The sequence below is a fragment of the Ambystoma mexicanum genome, chromosome 2p, assembly GCF_040938575.1.
Source record: "Ambystoma mexicanum isolate Mex_15411 chromosome 2p, UKY_AmexF1_1, whole genome shotgun sequence".
NCBI lineage: Eukaryota > Metazoa > Chordata > Amphibia > Caudata > Ambystomatidae > Ambystoma > Ambystoma mexicanum.
This window is the reverse complement of record NC_090923.1, coordinates 116685340-116704883: the sequence shown is the minus strand read 5'-3', so window position 1 is coordinate 116704883 and position 19544 is coordinate 116685340. Positions and strand designations below refer to the sequence as shown.

Here is a 19544-nt window from a genome sequence, read left to right as displayed (position 1 = left end):
CGACCTCAAAATTAAGTTCTCATTGCTTTTTGCTCTCCAATCATTGCTAGTGTTTGTCTACAACCAGATAAAGCGGCTTCCATTAGCATTTCAACAATTTCTGTGATTTAGCCCATTTTTAGTGTTTTACCTATTCCATTCCAAGCCAACTTTAAAACCATTTTGACAGTTTGCCAATTAGTTGTTTCTCTCTTGTGTTTGCTGGGGGAAAATTGGGATTGATATATTTGCTTGAATTCTGCATTCCTGAAACCTGTCCTCTCTCCTCCTATCTCTCTATATTGCATATTGGGGGATTGAGGGGTGTGCAGGGGGAAATAACCACACTGCTATTTGATATGAATATACACCCAAAGGTATTAATTCCGTGCTGCATTGTTTTTGCTCATTATTACTCCTTGTGATTAAAGAGAATGTTTAGTGTGACATCACCCCATTGGTGATTATTGCATAACCATTACAAATAGTGCGATTATCTTGTGAAAATACCTAAATAAATATTTTAACTTTGCAAACCAGCCCGATTCCTGGTTCAGTGTGACCGGGGGTGTTCAAAGAGAGTGGCATGATATAAGTGGTACATCGTTCAGAATAAAAGAACCTTTAGACACAAATAAATAAGGGTTTCAGTTGTGCATTCCACACTACGCATTGACTTCGGTGAAGTGCCGGATTGAAATCACTTACAGCTAGGTTGGTTTTGTGCCACCATACAATTTAAAGATGGAATGGCCAACGGAAAGGTATAAGTATCGCATAAAGGTACACTTCCATTGTTGAGTTGGTCTCCTCAAAAGAGACTAATAAAGTCAGACCCCACTGGTGTACGTAGTTAATGGAATGAGTGTAACCTCAGTTGGTGATTTGATGAATGTTGAATCTCATGAGGTTTTTAGAGACAGATTAGGTTGTTTCAAAAAATTACATGCACAAAATTAGGATAAAACCAGACTCTCTTCCAGTAGTACAAAAGGATAGACCTATTCCCTTACATCTTAAACAGAAAGTTAAAGATTAACTTGAAGAAATGGCGTAGAATGCTGTCATTGAGAGGACCGAGTCCTCTGAATGGGTTACACAAACCCAATGGAAACCTAAGACTTTGCTCAGTCCAGGCAGAGTGGTGCAGCTATCTTGGAAGGGCCGGGGTGCAATGAGGCACCAGTTACAAAGTTAGAAAAAGCATCCTAAAAGCCCAGGAAATGGATAGAAGGCACAAAGGATGGACTCCCTGCAATCCTCACAATGCCCTGAGTAAGCAACAGATTTTTGTGGAAAAAGCGGAAATCTGTGCAATCGGCGCGATGCACACCGCAATTTTAGAAATGCTTACCCCAGCAGTGCATGCGCTCTGGGAGTTGGTTTAAGGCAGGAAGAGGTTTGGAGGCTCTGATTATGGTAGAAAGTAGAAGAGAGAATCTATGGGAGGTGGAGCATATACCAGGAGTAAAAAACAAAGCTGCAGATTGTTTGTCTCGATTGACCAATGTGTTTGAGGAACTAGATGCAAATTATGAAGACAGATGATCAAGTGTTGGTAATTGAAATGAATCAGGATGTTGTGTTGGAGGAAGAATGGTGGGAAGCCATGTCAGAAGATGAGATACTGAGGAGCACCAAGAACGTATTGAATTTGGAATGAAAAGCAACGAAATAAGCAGAGGTGGTTCGATGCCTTGAGGCTACTATTTAATGAGCTGGAGGGGGGATGTGCTGATGCGGAGAGACAAGCTAGTTCCTCCTCAAGGTGTGAGAAGAAAACACTGGCTAGAACACATGAAGGCCATCATTGGGGTAAGACAAAGGCTAAGCAGTTGTTGAGACAAGATTATTGGTGGCCGCGCATGGATGTACAAGTGGAGAGGTTGGTGAGAGAATGTCATATCTGAAGAATCTGGCCAAATCTCTGTCACAAGGATGGAGCCAATGGGGGTCATTACGAAGTTGGAGGTAGCCATGGCGCTATTAGCGCCATGGCTACCCCATACCACATTCCCTGAATGGGGTATTACCGGCCCATTCCAACCTTGGAGTGCCTGGTATTTCCCCATTCAGGGAACCCGGACCTGGTACTTCCCCCATTCCCATTTGAGCCCCCATAGGGCTCAATGGGACTGGTGACCATGCTAATAACGGGCCCGTTATTAGCATGCGGGTCCTTTAGCGGCTCCCACTAAGGGCACCTGGTAAAACCAGACGCCCTTAGCGGGACCCGCTAAAACCAGACGCCCTTAGCGGGACCCGCTAAAGGACCTTGTAATGCAGTGGTAAGGGGTTAACGGCACCAGCACCTTTACCGGTGCCGTTAACCCCTTACCGCCAACCTTGTAATGACCCCCCAATGACATTAATGTCCATTCTTGAAATGCTGTAGGAGCAGGTAGGTCTGTACATTGTGGGACTGTTGCGATGTCAAACAGGTTTAAAGGACTGTATTGTATAAGCATTGGGTGGAGACATCAGTACAAAATATTTGTACAAGAGACATTGTTAAATTCCTAGATGAGGTATTCAAGAGGAAAGGATATCCGTCAAGTAGCATTACAGATATTGGTGTGCAATTGGTGTCAGAGGAAATGGACACATTTTTAAAAAGCAATGGGATTTACTATAAAACAAGTTCCATCTACCATCCCGAAACTAATAGAAAGTTTTAATCATGTCATCAAGGATGGCATCAGAGGGGCCATTGCTGATGGGACAGATTGGAGGAAATCTACAGATGAAATGGTGGTAGCATATAGGTTCACTCCTCATTCCACTATGGGCATTTCACCCTTTGAGATGCTCAGGGGCAGGGAGCCAAATACAAGGGTTTGCCCTCCTTGGCTTAGTATATGATATGATATATTTGTCACTTATAACACGTCTGTACACAAGTGTTTCTAGGTGCGACAAGGGGGAGACAGAGAGAGGACAAGACAAACGATCTTACTAGGCCTTGTGTGGTTTAGATCAAGCAAGTGCGGCAGCATGAAAGTTCGGGGGGAAAAGAGAGGGGGAAGTGCCAGGGAGAAGGAAAGTGCAATCAGGGCAGCATTGCTCTGAGTGAGTGCAGCCAGAGCAGCGCAGCTCTGGGTAAGTGCAAGGACTCTGGAGGCTGTAGAGGTTACAGTTACAACCGCTTAGTGCGTGGTAGGCCTGAAGACAGTGCAGGGAAGACAGATCATGGAGCCTGGTACCCAGTGAGACTCAGGAGGTAGCCAAGCAACCATTCGGCTCAGCAGACAGGTCAATAGAGGGGAGAGATAAAACAGAGGAGAAAAGCAGGGTCTTGAGCAGCTTCCGGAACTTCAGGTGGTCTGGCTAAAGTTTGAGATGGGCGTGGAGGCCATTCCAGAGGGAGGCACCTGCAGAGGAGAGAGAGAGAGAGAGATCAACCCCTCACCCTCTGCCTGAGCAAGAGTCTGACCCTCAGGGAGTTTGAGGAAGCTGAGCAAAGGGCTCGAGAAGGAAGGTATTTGGGAAGAGAGCGTTGGATGTAGTGCAGGCACGTGGCCCCAGAAAGCCTTGTAGACGATGCAGAGTATCTTGAAGTTGTTTATTGCAGCCACTGGGAGCCAGTGGAAAGATTCAAGGGCTGGAGTGATACAGTACCTTGGACTTGAGGCAAAGGATACGTCTTGCAGTCCTGTTCTGGGTTAGTTGCAGCGGGCAGAGAGTAGAGAAGGAAGATTGAGAAAGAAGCTGTTGCAGTAGTCCAGCCTAGAGAGAACCAGGGTTCTGGAGACTGAGCTTCTGGGGGAAAGTAAGAAAATGAATACCTCTGAGGAGGTGCAGCTGGTAGTGGGTCTTCTTGGCTAGGTCCAGGATGCGAGGAGAGGGTGAAATTCTAAGGTTTTTTGCCTCACAGGAAGGTGTAGCAAGAGGGCCAAAGGAGGGCAGCAAGTGAGGGAAAGCAGGAGCAGGGGTCCCAATGAAAATGATCTCCATCTTGCTGGCATTAAGACAGAGATCATTGGAGGCGCACCAATTCCTGAATCACGCATAGATGGTCAGGCATAATCAAGAGAGGAGGCTGATGGGAGCCTGAAAGAGAGCAGAGTGTCTCCTTGGCATAACACTGAAAGTTAGAGAAGGCAGAGATTAGGTGGGCCAGAGGGGCCAAGTAGACATTGAAGAGCGTGAGGTTAGAGCCCTGGGGAACACCACGTGTGGAGAGAGAGGTGGTGGAGAGAAGGGACCCAAGTTGGTGCTGGGAGGGTCAGCCCAGGAGGAAGGAGGTCAGCCAGTCTAAGGCCTGACCTGTGATAACCAGGTTCTCGCAGAGTCAAAGTGATTAGGATAGTTAGGATGGTGTGATTGATCATGTCGCAAGCAGAGGAAAGGTCCAGGAGGATGAGGACACAAGGAAGACTGGAATCAAGATTAGAGGGCAGATCTTCACTTGTGTTCAGGAGAGCAGTTTGTGCCTCTGGCTGCCCTGAAGCCAGACTGATGGTCATGGAGACAATCAACAGATTCAGTGTAGAGAGTAAGCTGGGAGATGGCCAGCTTTTCCAGGAGTGTGCCCAGGAAAGGAGAGATAGTTATCAGGCAATAGTTTGCCAGGCAGGTCTGCAGAAGGCGTTTTAAAGAGGGTGTGTGCAAGGGAGTGCTTAAGGAAAAAGGGGAAAGACCCAGTGGTGAAAGAGTGAATGCAGCAATCGGCCAAAGCTGGGGCGAGGGTGTCAATGTGATACTTAATGGTTCTGGAGGAGCAGGGAGCCCATGTTTGGACAACACTTTAATAGATCAGACTTATTGGCAGGTGTTATCAGAGAGAGAGAGAGAGGGGAGAATGGAGGAGGAGATGGAATTGCAGCCAGAGTGGGTTGGGAGGGGGGTGAAGAGAAGTGGAGGGGGAGGATGATGAGAGCGAGGACATGATGCCGTAGGTTTTAATGGTGAAGTCAGAAGCCAGACCCGTGCAGAGGGAATGGGAAGGAACAGGCGAGGTAGAGACTGCAGAAGGATTGGCCAGCTCCTTGCAGATTTTAAAGAGTTTGGCCGTGTTGATAAAGGCCGTAGATACTCTGGCTTGGATGTGGACTCTTCTTGGACAGGGCAGAGAGTCTGTATTACCTTTGGAGCAGGCGGCAGGCCAGTTTGCCAGAGGTTGCGCCCAGAGCCCACCACTTCCTCTCAGCCACCCTGCACTTGCGTTTCAGGGTGGCGAGATTCGAGTCATACCAATAGTTGCACTTGGAGGTAGGCTTCAGATGGATTCTCACGACAGGGGAAAGGATGTCCAGAGCGTTGGAGAATGATAAAGGTTATAGAGGGCTGTCAGAGTGTGAGTCAGCCGCAGGAGAAGGAGGAGCAGAGAAATTGAAGGCAAAGGCATCCACTGGGACATGCTTCATTGGCCGAATGAACAAGTAGGGGGTGGCAGTGCTGAGGTGGGCTTTTCCTGAGGGACAGAGGAGTTTCAGGTTAGAGGAAAGCAGAAAGTCATCAGTTAAAGAAAGAAGGGGTGAGAGGGTGATTTCTGAGGAGATGAGAACATCCAAGATGTGTTCAGAAGAGTGCGAAAGAGAAAGAAAAAAAGAGAGAAAGAAAGAACGAGGGAGAGAGAGTCACAGAGGCTGGAGAAGTCTGCACACTCAGAGGAAGAGGGCAACCTGGCCAGGAGGCCCGTCTATGGTGGCCACTGTCAGAGAGAGGCCCAGAGAAATACACTCGTAATAAAAAAAAAAAAAAAGAAATAGAGCACCTGCATACCAGACATTCAAAGGAGGAGTAGGCCTGTGTAGGAATGACAGAAGCATGGACCCACTTCATGAAGATCAGAGCTGCACGACCTCCTAGTAGAGCAGGGTTGAGAAGCATGGATTTACAGAACATTAGAAATACCATTAGTAAGAAACAATTACAGAATAAGAAGTGTTTGATGTCTGAAAAGCTGTGAAAAAGAAAGTTTGTAGTGGGTGATAAAGTGAATATTAAACTGCCCCAAGGAAGGAAAGAAGGTGTGGTGAGTTGGTCAGAACTGATCAAAGTGATAAAGGTGCTGTCAGAACTTCTGATGTTAAAGTTTGGAACAAAAATAGAGTGTGTTGCAGTTGGGTCAATAAAAGGGAAAAGGAAGAATAGAATTATGTTTAGTACTACATCTAGTAATAAAGATACAGGCCGACCAAGAAGAGAATGTCACAAGCCATCTTACTTGAGGGAACATGCAGAGCAATTCCTGTCATCACCACTGAAGGGACTCAGGGCATATGTGGTCAACAAGAAGCACAGAGTAACATAAAGCCAACTTGAAGGAAGCCAGTGGGGCATAGATAAGCTCTTAAATAAAGAAGAAAGAAAGAAACTCACCCGTCTGCTGTATCCTTTCAGTATGTCTTTGAAATACACAACAGCCCATCTGGAAGTGGCGTTGAAACCACCATGAGTAACAAAAATCCTGTCTGTTCTGCAAAAGAGCTTAACCTATCCAAATAAAGGTCCTGGTCAAATTAAAACTGTGCAGAGCATTTTTCCACTGGACAATTTGTCCTTAGCTAAAATCATTAAATCTCAGATTGACATGGAAGCCAGAAAGGACTTTAGGGATGAAAGTACGTAGCCAGATCATCAGCATGTAAAACCATACAAGGATCCTTGCATGATAAAGCCTGCAATTCGCTCACTTTTCAGAAAGAATTGACTAACTAAGAAAGTAGTCTCAAGTTTGGGCGAAGCAATAGGCTTGAATGGCTTCCTCATTCAAAGATATGATAGTTTATTTATATAGCGCCTATACGCAATGTATTTTAAGGACCAATTTTGGATCACTCTGTAGAGAAAGGTTTCTGACAGAAGGAGACGGGTGATGTAGACCACCAAAATAATGGCTAACTATATGTGCTCTTAAAAAGAAAACCTTCTCACCCCTGTTTAAGTGGACTTTAATAGCCGAAAGATAATGTTTATAAGAGTACATTTTGATGCCAGTGCTGGCCAAATGAGACACGAGTGACATGACATGACAAAACCCAATGAGAGAAGCACCTCCTCTTTCGCACCGTTTCCTATCTGAATCCTTTCTGACCACAAACAAGTCAAATGGTGACCCAGAAATCTCCTCATAAACTAACTCCTTGGTACCAGGCTGTCAGGTTTAGCAATGCTGTGGGGCAGAAGTAGTATTAACCCTTTCTCTTAAGACCGCTCTTGGCAAAGGAGGGATGTCCTAATACTGCAGCAGATCGGAGTTCCAAAACTGCATGGCCAGTTTGGCACAAACACTTTCATCGTTCAGCTTGTGTGGCGTCCGAAACTTTGAAAACCTTGTGTGTTAACAGCATTGGAAGGAAGTCAGAGAACCTTACCAGACAAATCCACAAGAAAGGCTCCCCCTAAGGAATTGCGCCCTTTCCCCCTTCCAAGATGCACACTTCATGAGTCTTGAAACAAATACATTAGAAATCCCACTGCAGACAATTTCTAAACCACCTCTGGTGGAGCTCAAGTAAATAGTAAGGTGAGCGGCGCAGGCTGCTGAGACTGTCTCTGTGTTGATCATACCCTGAATATGAACCGACACTGGAAAGCGGTTGTTTACCAAACCAAAGCCGGTCTGCCATTAGGCATAGAGAATAAGAGTGGGTCCCCCCTGCATGGTCACATAGATCATTGCAGAGGTATTGTGTGTGGACCTGAACCACTTTGCAGGACAGAACAGAAGAAAAGCTTTCATGGTCAGCAGAATGCCGAGCAGGTACTACAGGGATAGTCCTAAAAAAAAAGTTGAGGGAATGGGAAGTGGCGTCACAGGAAGTGAATATATCCTAAAGTGAAATATGCACATTTAATTCTATCCGTCTTTCCAAATTGTGACCAGGGCAAAGCGGATTTTGCTTTTTTGCCTTTGCTGTGGTGACTCGAATCCTAGCCGCTTACTTCAGTTTGGTGCAGCATGTGTTTTTTAAAGTTCTTTGATAACACAGAGGGGACACCGTCCACCCCTGCGTTTCCTCAACTTGTGCTCTGAGCTCCAACACATTTATATGCTCCTCCCCTGCGGCAACTTGTGTGCCGTATTGGACTCCCCTAGCCGAACTCTGATGTATAATTTCAGTGAAATATGAAGGGGGAGGCGTTGAAGTGTGCCTCCAGACTCAACGTAATAGCTGTGGAGAAATCTGAAATAATTTGTGCATAGAATATTGATGCGCATCGCATTGCCTGGACAGCTGAAACTGTTAATCCCTCATCCTAAACATTGAAAAAGGCAATACATGTATGGAAGAGGCCAGTAGACAGTTTCTTAGCAATGGTGATAATCCTTTCCAGCAGAGGAAAGGCCACCCCACAACTAAGTATCAAGAACTGTCCTAAAGAAATTACCCTTTACACTGAAGTTTCACTTTCTCTTCATGTTCAGTCTCAGATTTTCAGTACATCGGAATGTACCACTGCTTCAGTACATTCTACAAGTGGAGAGTCCAGGAAGGGCCTCTGATTAGCCAATTGTCCCAATAGGTGCACAAACGAATCCCCTTAAGCATTTGGTGAATAGGGTCGTTGGAAACAACTCAAGGTATCATTCAGAGCAAAGACATTTGTACTAAAACATCTACCTCGCACTGTCAGTCTCAGAAACAGTTTTCCTTCCAGATAGCAATGTGAATATAAGCATCCTGAAGGTCGAGACACTAACAAGTCTTCTTGTAGAGACGCCAATATGTCAAGTATTTTCACCATGTGGTGCGTTTCCAAGAGAATGAACAAATGTCCCTTGTGCTTTTGAGTACTGAAGCACCAAGAATCAAATCAATGTTTCCTTCATGTTCTGGAACTTCATTGATAGCATCTAGAGAAAAGAGTTTCTCATCTCTAAAGAGAATCACCTACTGAAGACTGGAGCTGCCGGAAGCCACCAGGAGTAGCCCTACCTGATAAGGTTTGGGATACATTTGTCTTCGGTCACATTTGGTCATTGCTTGGAAAACTAGCCCTTCCAACCCCCTAGTAGCAAGGAAAATGTGTTCAGAGTGAAAGGGGTCTGTGGTTCCAGAGTTGGTCCAGAGGGAGAACCAATTTAAGGAATGGTAGCTTATAACAAATTGCCTTTCCTACTGCTACCGGGCAACAAAGAGCAATTTCTAAACCTGTATCTAGGTACAACCGCCACCTATGATTAACGTTCAGTTTACATCACTTTCTCTGCATGAAGTATCTTCAACTGCCTATTTAACTAGGAAGATTAATAGGTGAGCAGAGAATTCCACATTATCTTGAGTCTCAGACTTTAATCAGATTTAAGTGAACAGATCACTGAAGATAAATCATCCCCGAAAATATTACTAAACAGCTACTGGGACAGCTGAATGGAACATTTGCAAGTAGCAGAAATATGTCATGATGCCCGCTCCCGGGGAGCCGGTTCAAGCCTTGCGTCCCCGAAAGAGGACATCCAGTCCCCAAGGAAGGACCCAGCAACCCCATATAGGGGCCCTTTGGACAGTGTCCTGGCGCCATAGGCGCCAGGCTCATTATGGGAATACTTGGGTGCACTTACCTGATTCAGACCATGCTGCAGGATCCCGGCCTCCTTGAGGCCTGAAAGGAACTACTTTACTTGTGGGACTAATTTACCATCCGGGCGTGGTCGGGGAAGGATACATACCTGATTGGAGGAAGGATACATACCTGGAACTTCTTCCAAGGCTATTTAAACCCCACCCGAACAGCCACACGTGCTTCGCGTTGTTCTGCATCTAGCAGCTGGACGCTCACCGTGTCTGCTCCTGCATCCTGACTTCTGCCACGCCTGCCAGCATCCTGGATCACCTGCAAAGGAAGAGAAGAAGAGAACAGAAGAAGGAAGAGTCCTTACCTGCTAAATCCGCATCCCGGAGACATCTCTCCGACAATCCTGAAAAGGAAGACTAATTTAAAAGCTCATCGCGTCGATCGCTGCAGCGCCCCATTCCACTCACCTTTACAGGGCGCCTCCATGTTCAGCAGCGATCATCCGGATTCGCAGTCACGCCCCAGCGCCTAGGGAGAAAAAGACCAGAACAAAAGGTGAGAGAGAGAAGGGAATAAGGAAAGCTAAATCTCCATGTTAAGACTTACCTCTTGATTCATTCCCTCTTCATTTCGGGTCCGCGCCGCATCCTGGCATTTCCGGACCCCGGCCCCTAAGGGGAAAAAGAGACATCAGCGTTAATGAGCGAATGAAAAGACATTATCAAAAAACGCTCATTAAAGACTTATCTGATTTCTACAAGGATTTCACCTCTCATCTCGGGTCGGTGCCTGTTCCCCGGCATTCCGTACCCTGGCCCCTTTGGGGAAAAAGACACTAACATTAGTACATTAATGCATGGACACAAGGGGAACCTCTTATCAAAAAACTTACCTGGAAGCCAAGCAAGTTTGGTTCTCACTAATCTGAAAATCCAGTGAAGTAACTGGATACCAACGCGCCCCTGTACCAGAAGCAGAATGGAGAGCTCGTCCTTCCAGACCCTAAGGTGAGACGCTACGAGAAATCACAGAAGGGGTTTCAAGGAGGGTGAGAGGGGAAAGTGGGAGGCTGATTGCATTACCCCACAAACAGTTAATCCCCTATTTTCGCCTACAGAAGGATACTTCTGCGAGCCAGACGAGCCAGATTTGGGGGCCCGGTCCAGTCCGTCTTCCGAACCCTGCGCATCACCTTAGAAGAGGTCACAGCAGCGCGAACCAGGCCAGCGCCTCCGTGGGAGTCAGGTGAGCGTAACAAAATAATCAATTTTCTTGTTCTCATACGCCTACGTTCCAAACATAAATGGCACTTCTATAAAAGCCTGCTTCATGCAAAGAATATGTCTCGGACAAGCATTACAAAACACAAGCAGCTCAAATATCCATTATGTACCAACTGGAAAGTATTTTGACCTGCTCAAATAGCATTAAAATCATACAACATTAACTGGAACCAGTTTTGACTTTTTGATGGACACTGCTCTACTCACAAAAGTCTGATCTCATGATTTGAATGGGCCATCTACTTTGACTGATGGAAGAACGTACTGGCAGTATGAAACCCTTCAATGGATTGGGTGTTTCAAGAGACTGATCAAGAACAACAGGGTCTGTTCAACCATAATGTTAAGGCATAAGCAGGGCCTTATGACATTGTCGTATGTTGGGAAAGGGGTAACCAATCGGCTCCCTCTCAGCAATAAAGAATACACTGAGAATAAGTAAAATCGACCACTATGTTCCCAATGGGTGAATGGATTAATTACCTACTCTCACTTGGATAGATTTTGGGAGTAGGAAAGGTGTCGCACTTAGCTGTATTCTGGGGGTAAAACCAGGATGTGCGCTGCCCTGTGCCTCGGCCCTGCATTGCACTTGGCAGTAATTTGGGAGTAGGAAAGACATTGCACTTAGACGGATATTGGGAGTAGGACATGTATTACACCTAGCTGTAATTCGGGGGCAGAAAATGTGTCTCACTTAGATGGATTTGGGGGTAGAAGATATTGGGGAGGTTAGCACGTGTTTGTTTAGAAGAAATTGTGTAGATTAATAGATGTATTGCATGTGAAGAACTGTGAAGGCTAGCACATGTATTGCTCATGAAATGAAATTGAGTAGGTTAGCAGATGTATTGCAAGATCAAAACTGAAGGCTAGCACATGTACTGCTCTAGAAGAAATTGGGAAGGCAGCACATATTTTGCACTCAGATTTGTGAAGGTTAGGCTGATTTGAGGGTGGGCAGTTTGCGGCACTTAGATGGACTTGGGAGTGGGCACTTGTGTTGCACTTTATAACGTTAGCCTGTCCATTGCGCTCTAAGATATCGAACAATGACCTTTCCATTGCACTTAGATCTTTAAGATTCCCCTTGGAACACACCAAGATAATTGCAAGTATCCTTGATTTTGCACTTAGAAGATGCCTGAAGGTAGCCCATTATAGCACTTATATACAGTAAGACTATAAGGGTAGCCTGTCTATTGAGTTTAGAGATTCCTAAGATCTTATGGTAACTTGTCTGTCACGCCTAGAAGATGTACTAAGTTAGCCAGTTTAGCGCGCTTATAAGACTTCGAGGGTAGCCCGTCCATAATGCCCAGAAGAGCCTAGGACGGTAGCTTCTCTATTCACACAGACGATCTGATCACACAGTGAGATCAAACATAAGTTACATATAACTCACCACTTCGGTGGACATCTGTCACAGGCACGGCTATCCACCCACACACATTACAATGCACCTGCATATATGAAAAATTTGATCTTAATGGACACTTACGTCGTGCCTCTTTACACCGGACTTGCCTCAACGCCTCTGCCATTAGAATACAGCGACAATCTATAACAAGTGTCTTGCACTAACCCACTCGCTTGACCTCTTGGGTTACCTACTGGAGACTACCCAGCCTACCTATTACTAATCTTGGGCAAAAGCACACGTGCATTTTTCTGAGAATGTTCCCATTCCTGGACTTCGGTCCCCAAGGGCGTTCCCGCCAAAGCACGTTGAGGACATACAAATGGGAAAAGTTGCTATATAAATGACCACTACTACTTTATATTTCAAATCTTGGGGGAGAGTTTACAATGGAAGAAAATATGAACTCTTTGAAAGAATATGAGCATTTATAAAATGGCATGCCCCCTGAACGACATCAGGAATGTTTGCATACTTTCTCATGAGTGGATTGGAGTTATCGGAAGTATTTATTTTCGGTGTCTTTCCTTCTAAATCTCCAGCATCACTTGGATTAGTTTTAAATGTGACTTCCTTGTTTTAAGATTTAGCATTTTGCATTATTAACAGCCATATTTGTTTTGTTGAAAATGAAATTATTTTCATCTGTTTTGGTTTTCCTTTGTCCAATAATAGTTTTTTTTAAACTCACGTTTAGTCTTAGGAAGTGTCACTCTGCTACTGTGCAGGAAGGAACATTTTTCTTTATAATGGATACTATGCCCTTGTAGTAACAAAGCGTTGAGAGAGGGCGAATTTGTAATGAGTAATTTTAGATTCTAACCTTCGTAAGAAAATCCGGCCACAAAAAATATTCATGCAAAAGTTGTACTTCGAAAGAAAACACAATATCTGGTTTCTCTGTGTAACAAAGGTGGTGTATTTAACTTCGAACCAGAACAATATTAACCCAAAAACGTTTATTAAAAACAAAAAGTACAGAAACCTATACCCTTTCACAAATGATGGTTTGAAAAGTACATACGTAGTTCTAAATAGAAGGGCTTGCATTCAATTAGACAGATAAAGCATGAGCATTTATTGAACAGAACCAAAAAGGGATATGGCTGCGTTAGATCTGCGTGACCCGTCTACTGAACACAGATTTCAATAAATTAAACAGTCCAATAAAAGATACATTTAATTGATTTTGAATTGACACAAAAGAAAAGTCAATGTTGGTGAAGTACGCACCAACTGTTTATACAACTCAATCGATTATTTGGGAACAGAACAATAATTGTATAAAGTCTGTAAAGGGCAGAAGATCCACCAGAAACCTTGATAAAAAGGGGCTATTGGTGGTTAACTTCAATGTTCCTGAAGAACACAGTTGCTTACTGCAATCAAATCCATTATGCTTCCTTTGTGGCGGAGAGTACAGTTGCTGGACATCGTTTTAGCATTGTGGGGGGAACCACAACAGACCAATCAGCGTCGTACTCCGGCAAGTCCTCCTAGGCTGGACCAATCCATGGACTGTCCATGGTGAAGACTACAGTGCATGTTCAGCCACTATTTCATATATTTTTCCTGCTGGTCTGCCAGGATTTTGGCAGAAGATTTAGCATCGTAGAACAGTTCACTGATTTCTTCTACGTGCTCCTTCTCAATGCTGTCCTTCCCATTGATCTTTGCGAGCAGGTTAGCTGGAGTCAGCAGCTGCACAGAGTACCTATGTGATAAAGTGTACACAAAGTTACTCACAGGGTTGGACATTTGACAGTGATTTACAAATGAAACCAAGAAAGCAGAATTAACACATTATACCAAATATAAAACAGTCAAATCTGAAAAGATCAAACTCCTTCCAAAGGCTTGGCTTTCATTTGCATTCAAACAAGAGGAAAAGGGGGACTGCAAATTTGTAGTTTGATGCATGGTGATGCTTTATGAAAACGAGCATAAGGGTAATTGCGGGTTACAGGGTATTTTTCAATAGGAATACTATGAGTGGCAACAATGTGACCGATTCCAGTATATGTAGCATGACCAATTGCGAGTTTAATGATGCAAGAGTGGAAAAGCATATCAGACCTACATATCGGACTTACTTAGTATTTTTGAAAGCCTGTATGCAGTAAAAATATTTGTATAACAATTTCTTTTTACTCCATTTCTGGATTTGTAAAACATAACAAAATGCAGAAAGGATGGCAGTACATGCGTATCAGAAGCAGTTAAAACTGATGTCCCATAGAAGGAAGAAAGGCCCAGACGGATTGATATTACCACCAGCATAAGTTGAGGGTGAATGGAGAAGAATGGTCGCTTCTGAAACACTGTTTCCCCGCACCACCAGATTCATTATGCAGACATTCTTTGAAACTAAATTGAAGTGCATACATTAGAAATCCAACAAGTGCTCAGTCAGGACCATTCACCAGTCCCGCCTGGTTAATTGCACATTTCAAAATGGATATTGCTTTTTGTTGAATTCTCTGTATACATATCAACCACAAAAATACGAAGCGTATATTTCAAATCAATGCAAACTGAAATATTAATTGAAAAATGAGTACAAATATGTTTCCAATTATTTCATTTACCTTTTATTGACTTTGCCCATACCGAAATCCTTGCAACTTTTCAGATATAGATAAAAGGGCCCCCTCTCCTATTAACCTCCGATAATCATGTGTTATTTATATAGCGCCTTAATCTAGTGCCAGTCGCTCACGTTGACATCCTCCAATCACCTTTGCATAGTCCTCTCCATTTCTACCCTGCCTTTCTCTGTGCGTGCCTTTTGATCCTATGCGTTAACATTCTCCCAAAGCACATTTCAGAACCAAAAACAGACCTCTAAAACAGTCGCAAAGCTAGGTATTTGTTTCTACAGAAGAAGGGGTTGATAAGAAAAGAGCTGCTAAATCTGTATTGCAAATAACTAGGACCATAAACAATAAATTTAGTGCAACAAACAAGTCCCTGTCTGTTCACCTCTACCCCCTTCCTGCCTATCAAGTTTTTCATAAAAAAATGACAATATAAACTGGTGATAACATACATAAATACTCCAGCATATTTGGTTAGGTTATCTAACTTGTATATAGGTCTTGGTAAGAATTATATATTTTAGCATATTGTAGGTTGTGTTTGGCACCGTCAAATTTGCTAGGTGAGCATTTTGCAAGCCAATATTCTTCTTTAAAATTATTATTTCAAAATTATAAGTTAATAGCTTAATTATAAATTAACAGCTACAGCTCAAAATTTCATGAGACCTAAAGGCAGAATAAGCGCTAAACAAGAAACCAACATCTACGCATATTAACAATGCCAATACTTACTATATGAAAAGGGTACATCTTTTAACTATGCCAAAAATCAGCCCCAAGCAGGCTTTAAATGGTGTGCAGTGCTTTACAAAATCCTTAAATACATAAACTCAATAAAACGCAGACGCATACTTTAGATACAATACATCAAAACCTGAAATGATCCATGTGGCTCAGTCTTGGGATCTAGGTTGCTGCCAAAGCCACCTACCATTATTTTCTGGTCAAGAAACGCCGGCTCAGGAAAGAGAAGGTGGGGTAATGGGTGACTGGTGTTGTGCAGATCCGCTATGGTAGCTCAAATAACCTTTGATTCATGCCAGCATCCTGCAGTGCTTTTTCCCTTTACTGAATATATGCACTTGAAAAATAAGCCATTGGACAAGAAAAGACTGAACACATTTATATCTGCTAAAGGAATTCTGCTGAAATATTTTGTGAATCTTCATAGACCTTAGTGTTGAGGTCTGTAACTAAGCTCAAACACCAGAGAAACAAATATTCATCTACAACTATATATAATATATACCAGAGCATCAGACAGGGTCGCAATTAAATACTTGTCTCCTAATCTTCCAAATTGTATGTCTCTAGCGCACAGAAAATAAGCAATCTGTCTTCTAATCAAATGTTCTAAAGTCAACAATGCGTGTACCTTTTTTTTACCCTACTAAGTTGATATGGCGTTTGGGCTGTAGATGGCCTGGGTGCAGGATCAAAGTAGGAAAAGAATTACGCATTTTTTGTTTGATTTGGATAAAAATTAAAAAAAAATTAAAAATCAGGATTATAAAAATCTGTTTTCCACATAAGGAAATTGACTGAATTTGTTCCTGGAAGGACATTTTATTCTGGAACTCTGCCTAGAAATATATTCTCTTCTTTCAACAGATGCTTACAGAAGAAACTCCGATTGATTTTATGGGTAGAAAACACATGCCCAGAAAGTATTTCTTGTGCCACTATGAAATTTGCTGAAGTTGAAGGCATCGTCCAGCGAGAATGGTAGCAAAACAAAGTATCAAAATCCACCCACTACAAGTGACAAGATTCCAATCAAACAACAACCCAATATAACGGTATCTTAAGGTAGGCATAGAGACATAGGGATTTTTAAATAAATACATGCAGCCATTGCAATGATTCAGTTTCACCAAGGAAATATTGAGCAGTAATTCCAAAGTGCCTGTGCATATTATTTCTTCATACAAATGACTTCTAAAAAAAACTGCAACGCATACAAAATGCAGCAGCCAGACTCCTCCTCAAGCTACCCAGAAGAGAACACATCACACCCGCGCTAAAAATACTACACTGGCTACCATTAAAACAGCGAATAAAGTTCAAATCCATATGCATCACACACAGAGCAATACACAAACAAAGCGCAGAATTCCTAAGCGATAAACTATGCCTACATCAACCGACAAGAACACAGATCAAGCACCACCATACGCCTGGAACTAAAACCCTAAAACTGAAGAAAACTCGGGAGGATCCTCTTTTTCTCACCAGGCACCCAAAACCTGGTGATGACCTACCTGGGAATATACAGAACACAACAAACCACCTACATTCAGGAAACTCCTCAAATCATGGCTCTTCACAGCGTAACCACAACAGCGACGCACTAGAATGCCCATCGATTAAAACAACGAAGAAATTTACTCCAACCTCGGCCACTCTCAAAATGGACACACACTGAACCCAAAGAACCGACCACATGACAGACCACAAGACATCATGGGAAATAGCCACAAAAGGAGGTCTCCAGAGACTGATCACATACTCAGACCCAGACGAAAGCCCTTAAATGACTCATCCACTCGTACGTACCGGACGTACCATATCCAAACCAGCAGACGCATTTAGATAGAAAATTTGTTAGAAGAGTCCACTACACCAGCCCCAGCACCCAAGGAGGAGAACAGACACCCAACCCACACTAATGAATCCATCAGCATTAGAACACCTCCAGAGCTCGCTAGAATAGAACGGCGAGGAGCAATCAGAAAACTTAAAGCGTGTTAGAACAGCACAGGGAGCGCCTCACACAAAGCAAACCCTGCTAGGCGTAACCCCTTTTTCCCACCCTGATGAGATTGGGAGGATCGGCGAGCGTCACACTCTGACAGATCTCTGAACTTCTGTTAAACTTCATACAACCAACTAACAAAAAACTCAGCATTTCTGCAGACTTATCCGACTCAAAAAATCTCACACAACCATCTGTCGCACTACAACCCGCATGCACTTCACAACACCGCAACAACACATAAGCAACAACAACAGCACACGAGGACCGACATCGATCCGATACTTGCACCGAAGCTCAGCACCCGGTGTATACCGAGTTGAAACTGCCAACAGAACACCACTCCTCTCACTATCCTACTCCTGCTTCACCTACTAACCCATCCCACCTTCTCATTTGCAGATCCGCCAGAGCGCCTGGGGACCAACTCCGTTGGTGACGGTACGAGGCACAAATACCTTTAACATTTAACAAATGAGCGGGCATACCAACATTTAGCAGTCCAGATATACATCAGTTCAAACAGATATGAAAAAGGGAGGCCAGGAAACCAGAAGTGTATCCCTCCTGTGATGCCATGCCCCTATACAAGCCCCTAATTTCCTATGCTCGGCTCCTTATCATAATGCCCTGTGATTTTTAAATCTGCATCAAAGCCAAGACTGAGAAGGAGGGTAGGGATGCAGATACAAGAGCTGCTATAGACTTGGGTTATTGAAATTACTGGTGGGTAATTACGGTTTACTCAGGTATCTGCTTTCCTGGATATATAATTTGAGTAACCACAAGTCAGGCTTCAGTGAGAGAAATCAACTACAGCAGCAGGGACAAAATGAGCATATGCTGTGAAACTGGCATTTCAATAGTAAGGCTTAAAGAATGTTTACAGAGTAGCTCACCTGGCTGCCAAATAGATGTCCATCGGTGCATACGGATTACTTTGATGCAGCACAGAGGCTGCCTTGAATCTACTAAACTAGCATACTCCCAAGTGATGGGGAAGAAATGCTACAAATAATCCAGCAATACACTATAGGGTGGTTGTTCTAGTACATCAACACTTTCACTTCCGGATTGCAACACCTTTCCTCGGATAAACTCAACAGACCCTCAGCGAGAAACAAGGTGAACATAGTCCTGAAACAACTTCGGAAAGCAGAACAGACTACGAACTAAAGCTTAAGAGGTTCACCAAATAAACAACTCTATAGTTCTCAGTGGTCAACCTCAGAAGTATGAACTTCTGACAAGCCTGTTCACAATTCATTTGCGACTGTTGGGTAAGATATGGATCTCTGCAGCAAGTGCATTAATTCATTGAGAAAAAATATGTGTTTATGGGGTAAAAACATTAGCAGCTCCGAGGTAGTGACTAGAGTTTTAAGAGTGTCTTTAACTATGTTTTTTTTTTTCCTTTTATTGTATATAGGTTTAAAAAACCTTTACAAATTTTCATTATCAAAGCATAAAATAGTAAAAATGCAGTTATGATTTAACACAAACATCTTAAACCAACATTTTACACATCAAATAAGCATTTTCAGTCCACAACTACATAAGCATTTTCTTTCTAAAAATAGACTCAATCAAGTCTTCAATTCAATACATTTCTTTCACCTAAAAAGACCGACTTGAAACCTTCTATGCAACTTTGTATACATTTGCCAAGAACGCCATCACCCTTATTTTCAATATGATGTTGCGACCATGTAACATTTCAAACCATATTTGCTCTCTGAATACACACGAAGCATCAGTTACAAATTCCGCAAAGTAAGCAAGTCTTTCTTCCTTTAGCATAGGACAACCAAGTAGCAGGTGTAACAATGATTCCGGAGATTCTTCATCCATACAGAATCGGCACACTTTCATATTTTCTGGGATCAGTTTTCTTACTGCACCTATTTCATTAGTATTCATAACATTAAATCTAAATCTCATGATACTACAGCGCAATTTCCGCGATGGACATTTTACCAGATACTGCTCAGGTTCAGGAAACCATTTCCAGATGGAGAATACTTGTGCATACAGTTTTGAGT

General features: G+C 43.3%; 1 protein-coding gene across 1 annotated transcript in view; it reads right to left on the bottom strand.

Annotated features, from left to right (window-relative positions):
• Positions 1-13091: 13091 nt before the first annotated feature.
• The window catches only part of RUVBL1 (RuvB like AAA ATPase 1), a 396640-nt gene continuing 390187 nt past the window's right edge, over positions 13092-19544 (bottom strand). Inside the window, exon 11 of the mRNA XM_069643365.1 lies at positions 13092-13861. Within this exon, the coding sequence (XP_069499466.1) occupies positions 13702-13861 (160 nt within the window). The 3' untranslated portion in view covers positions 13092-13701. The remainder of the gene's footprint in view (positions 13862-19544) is intronic.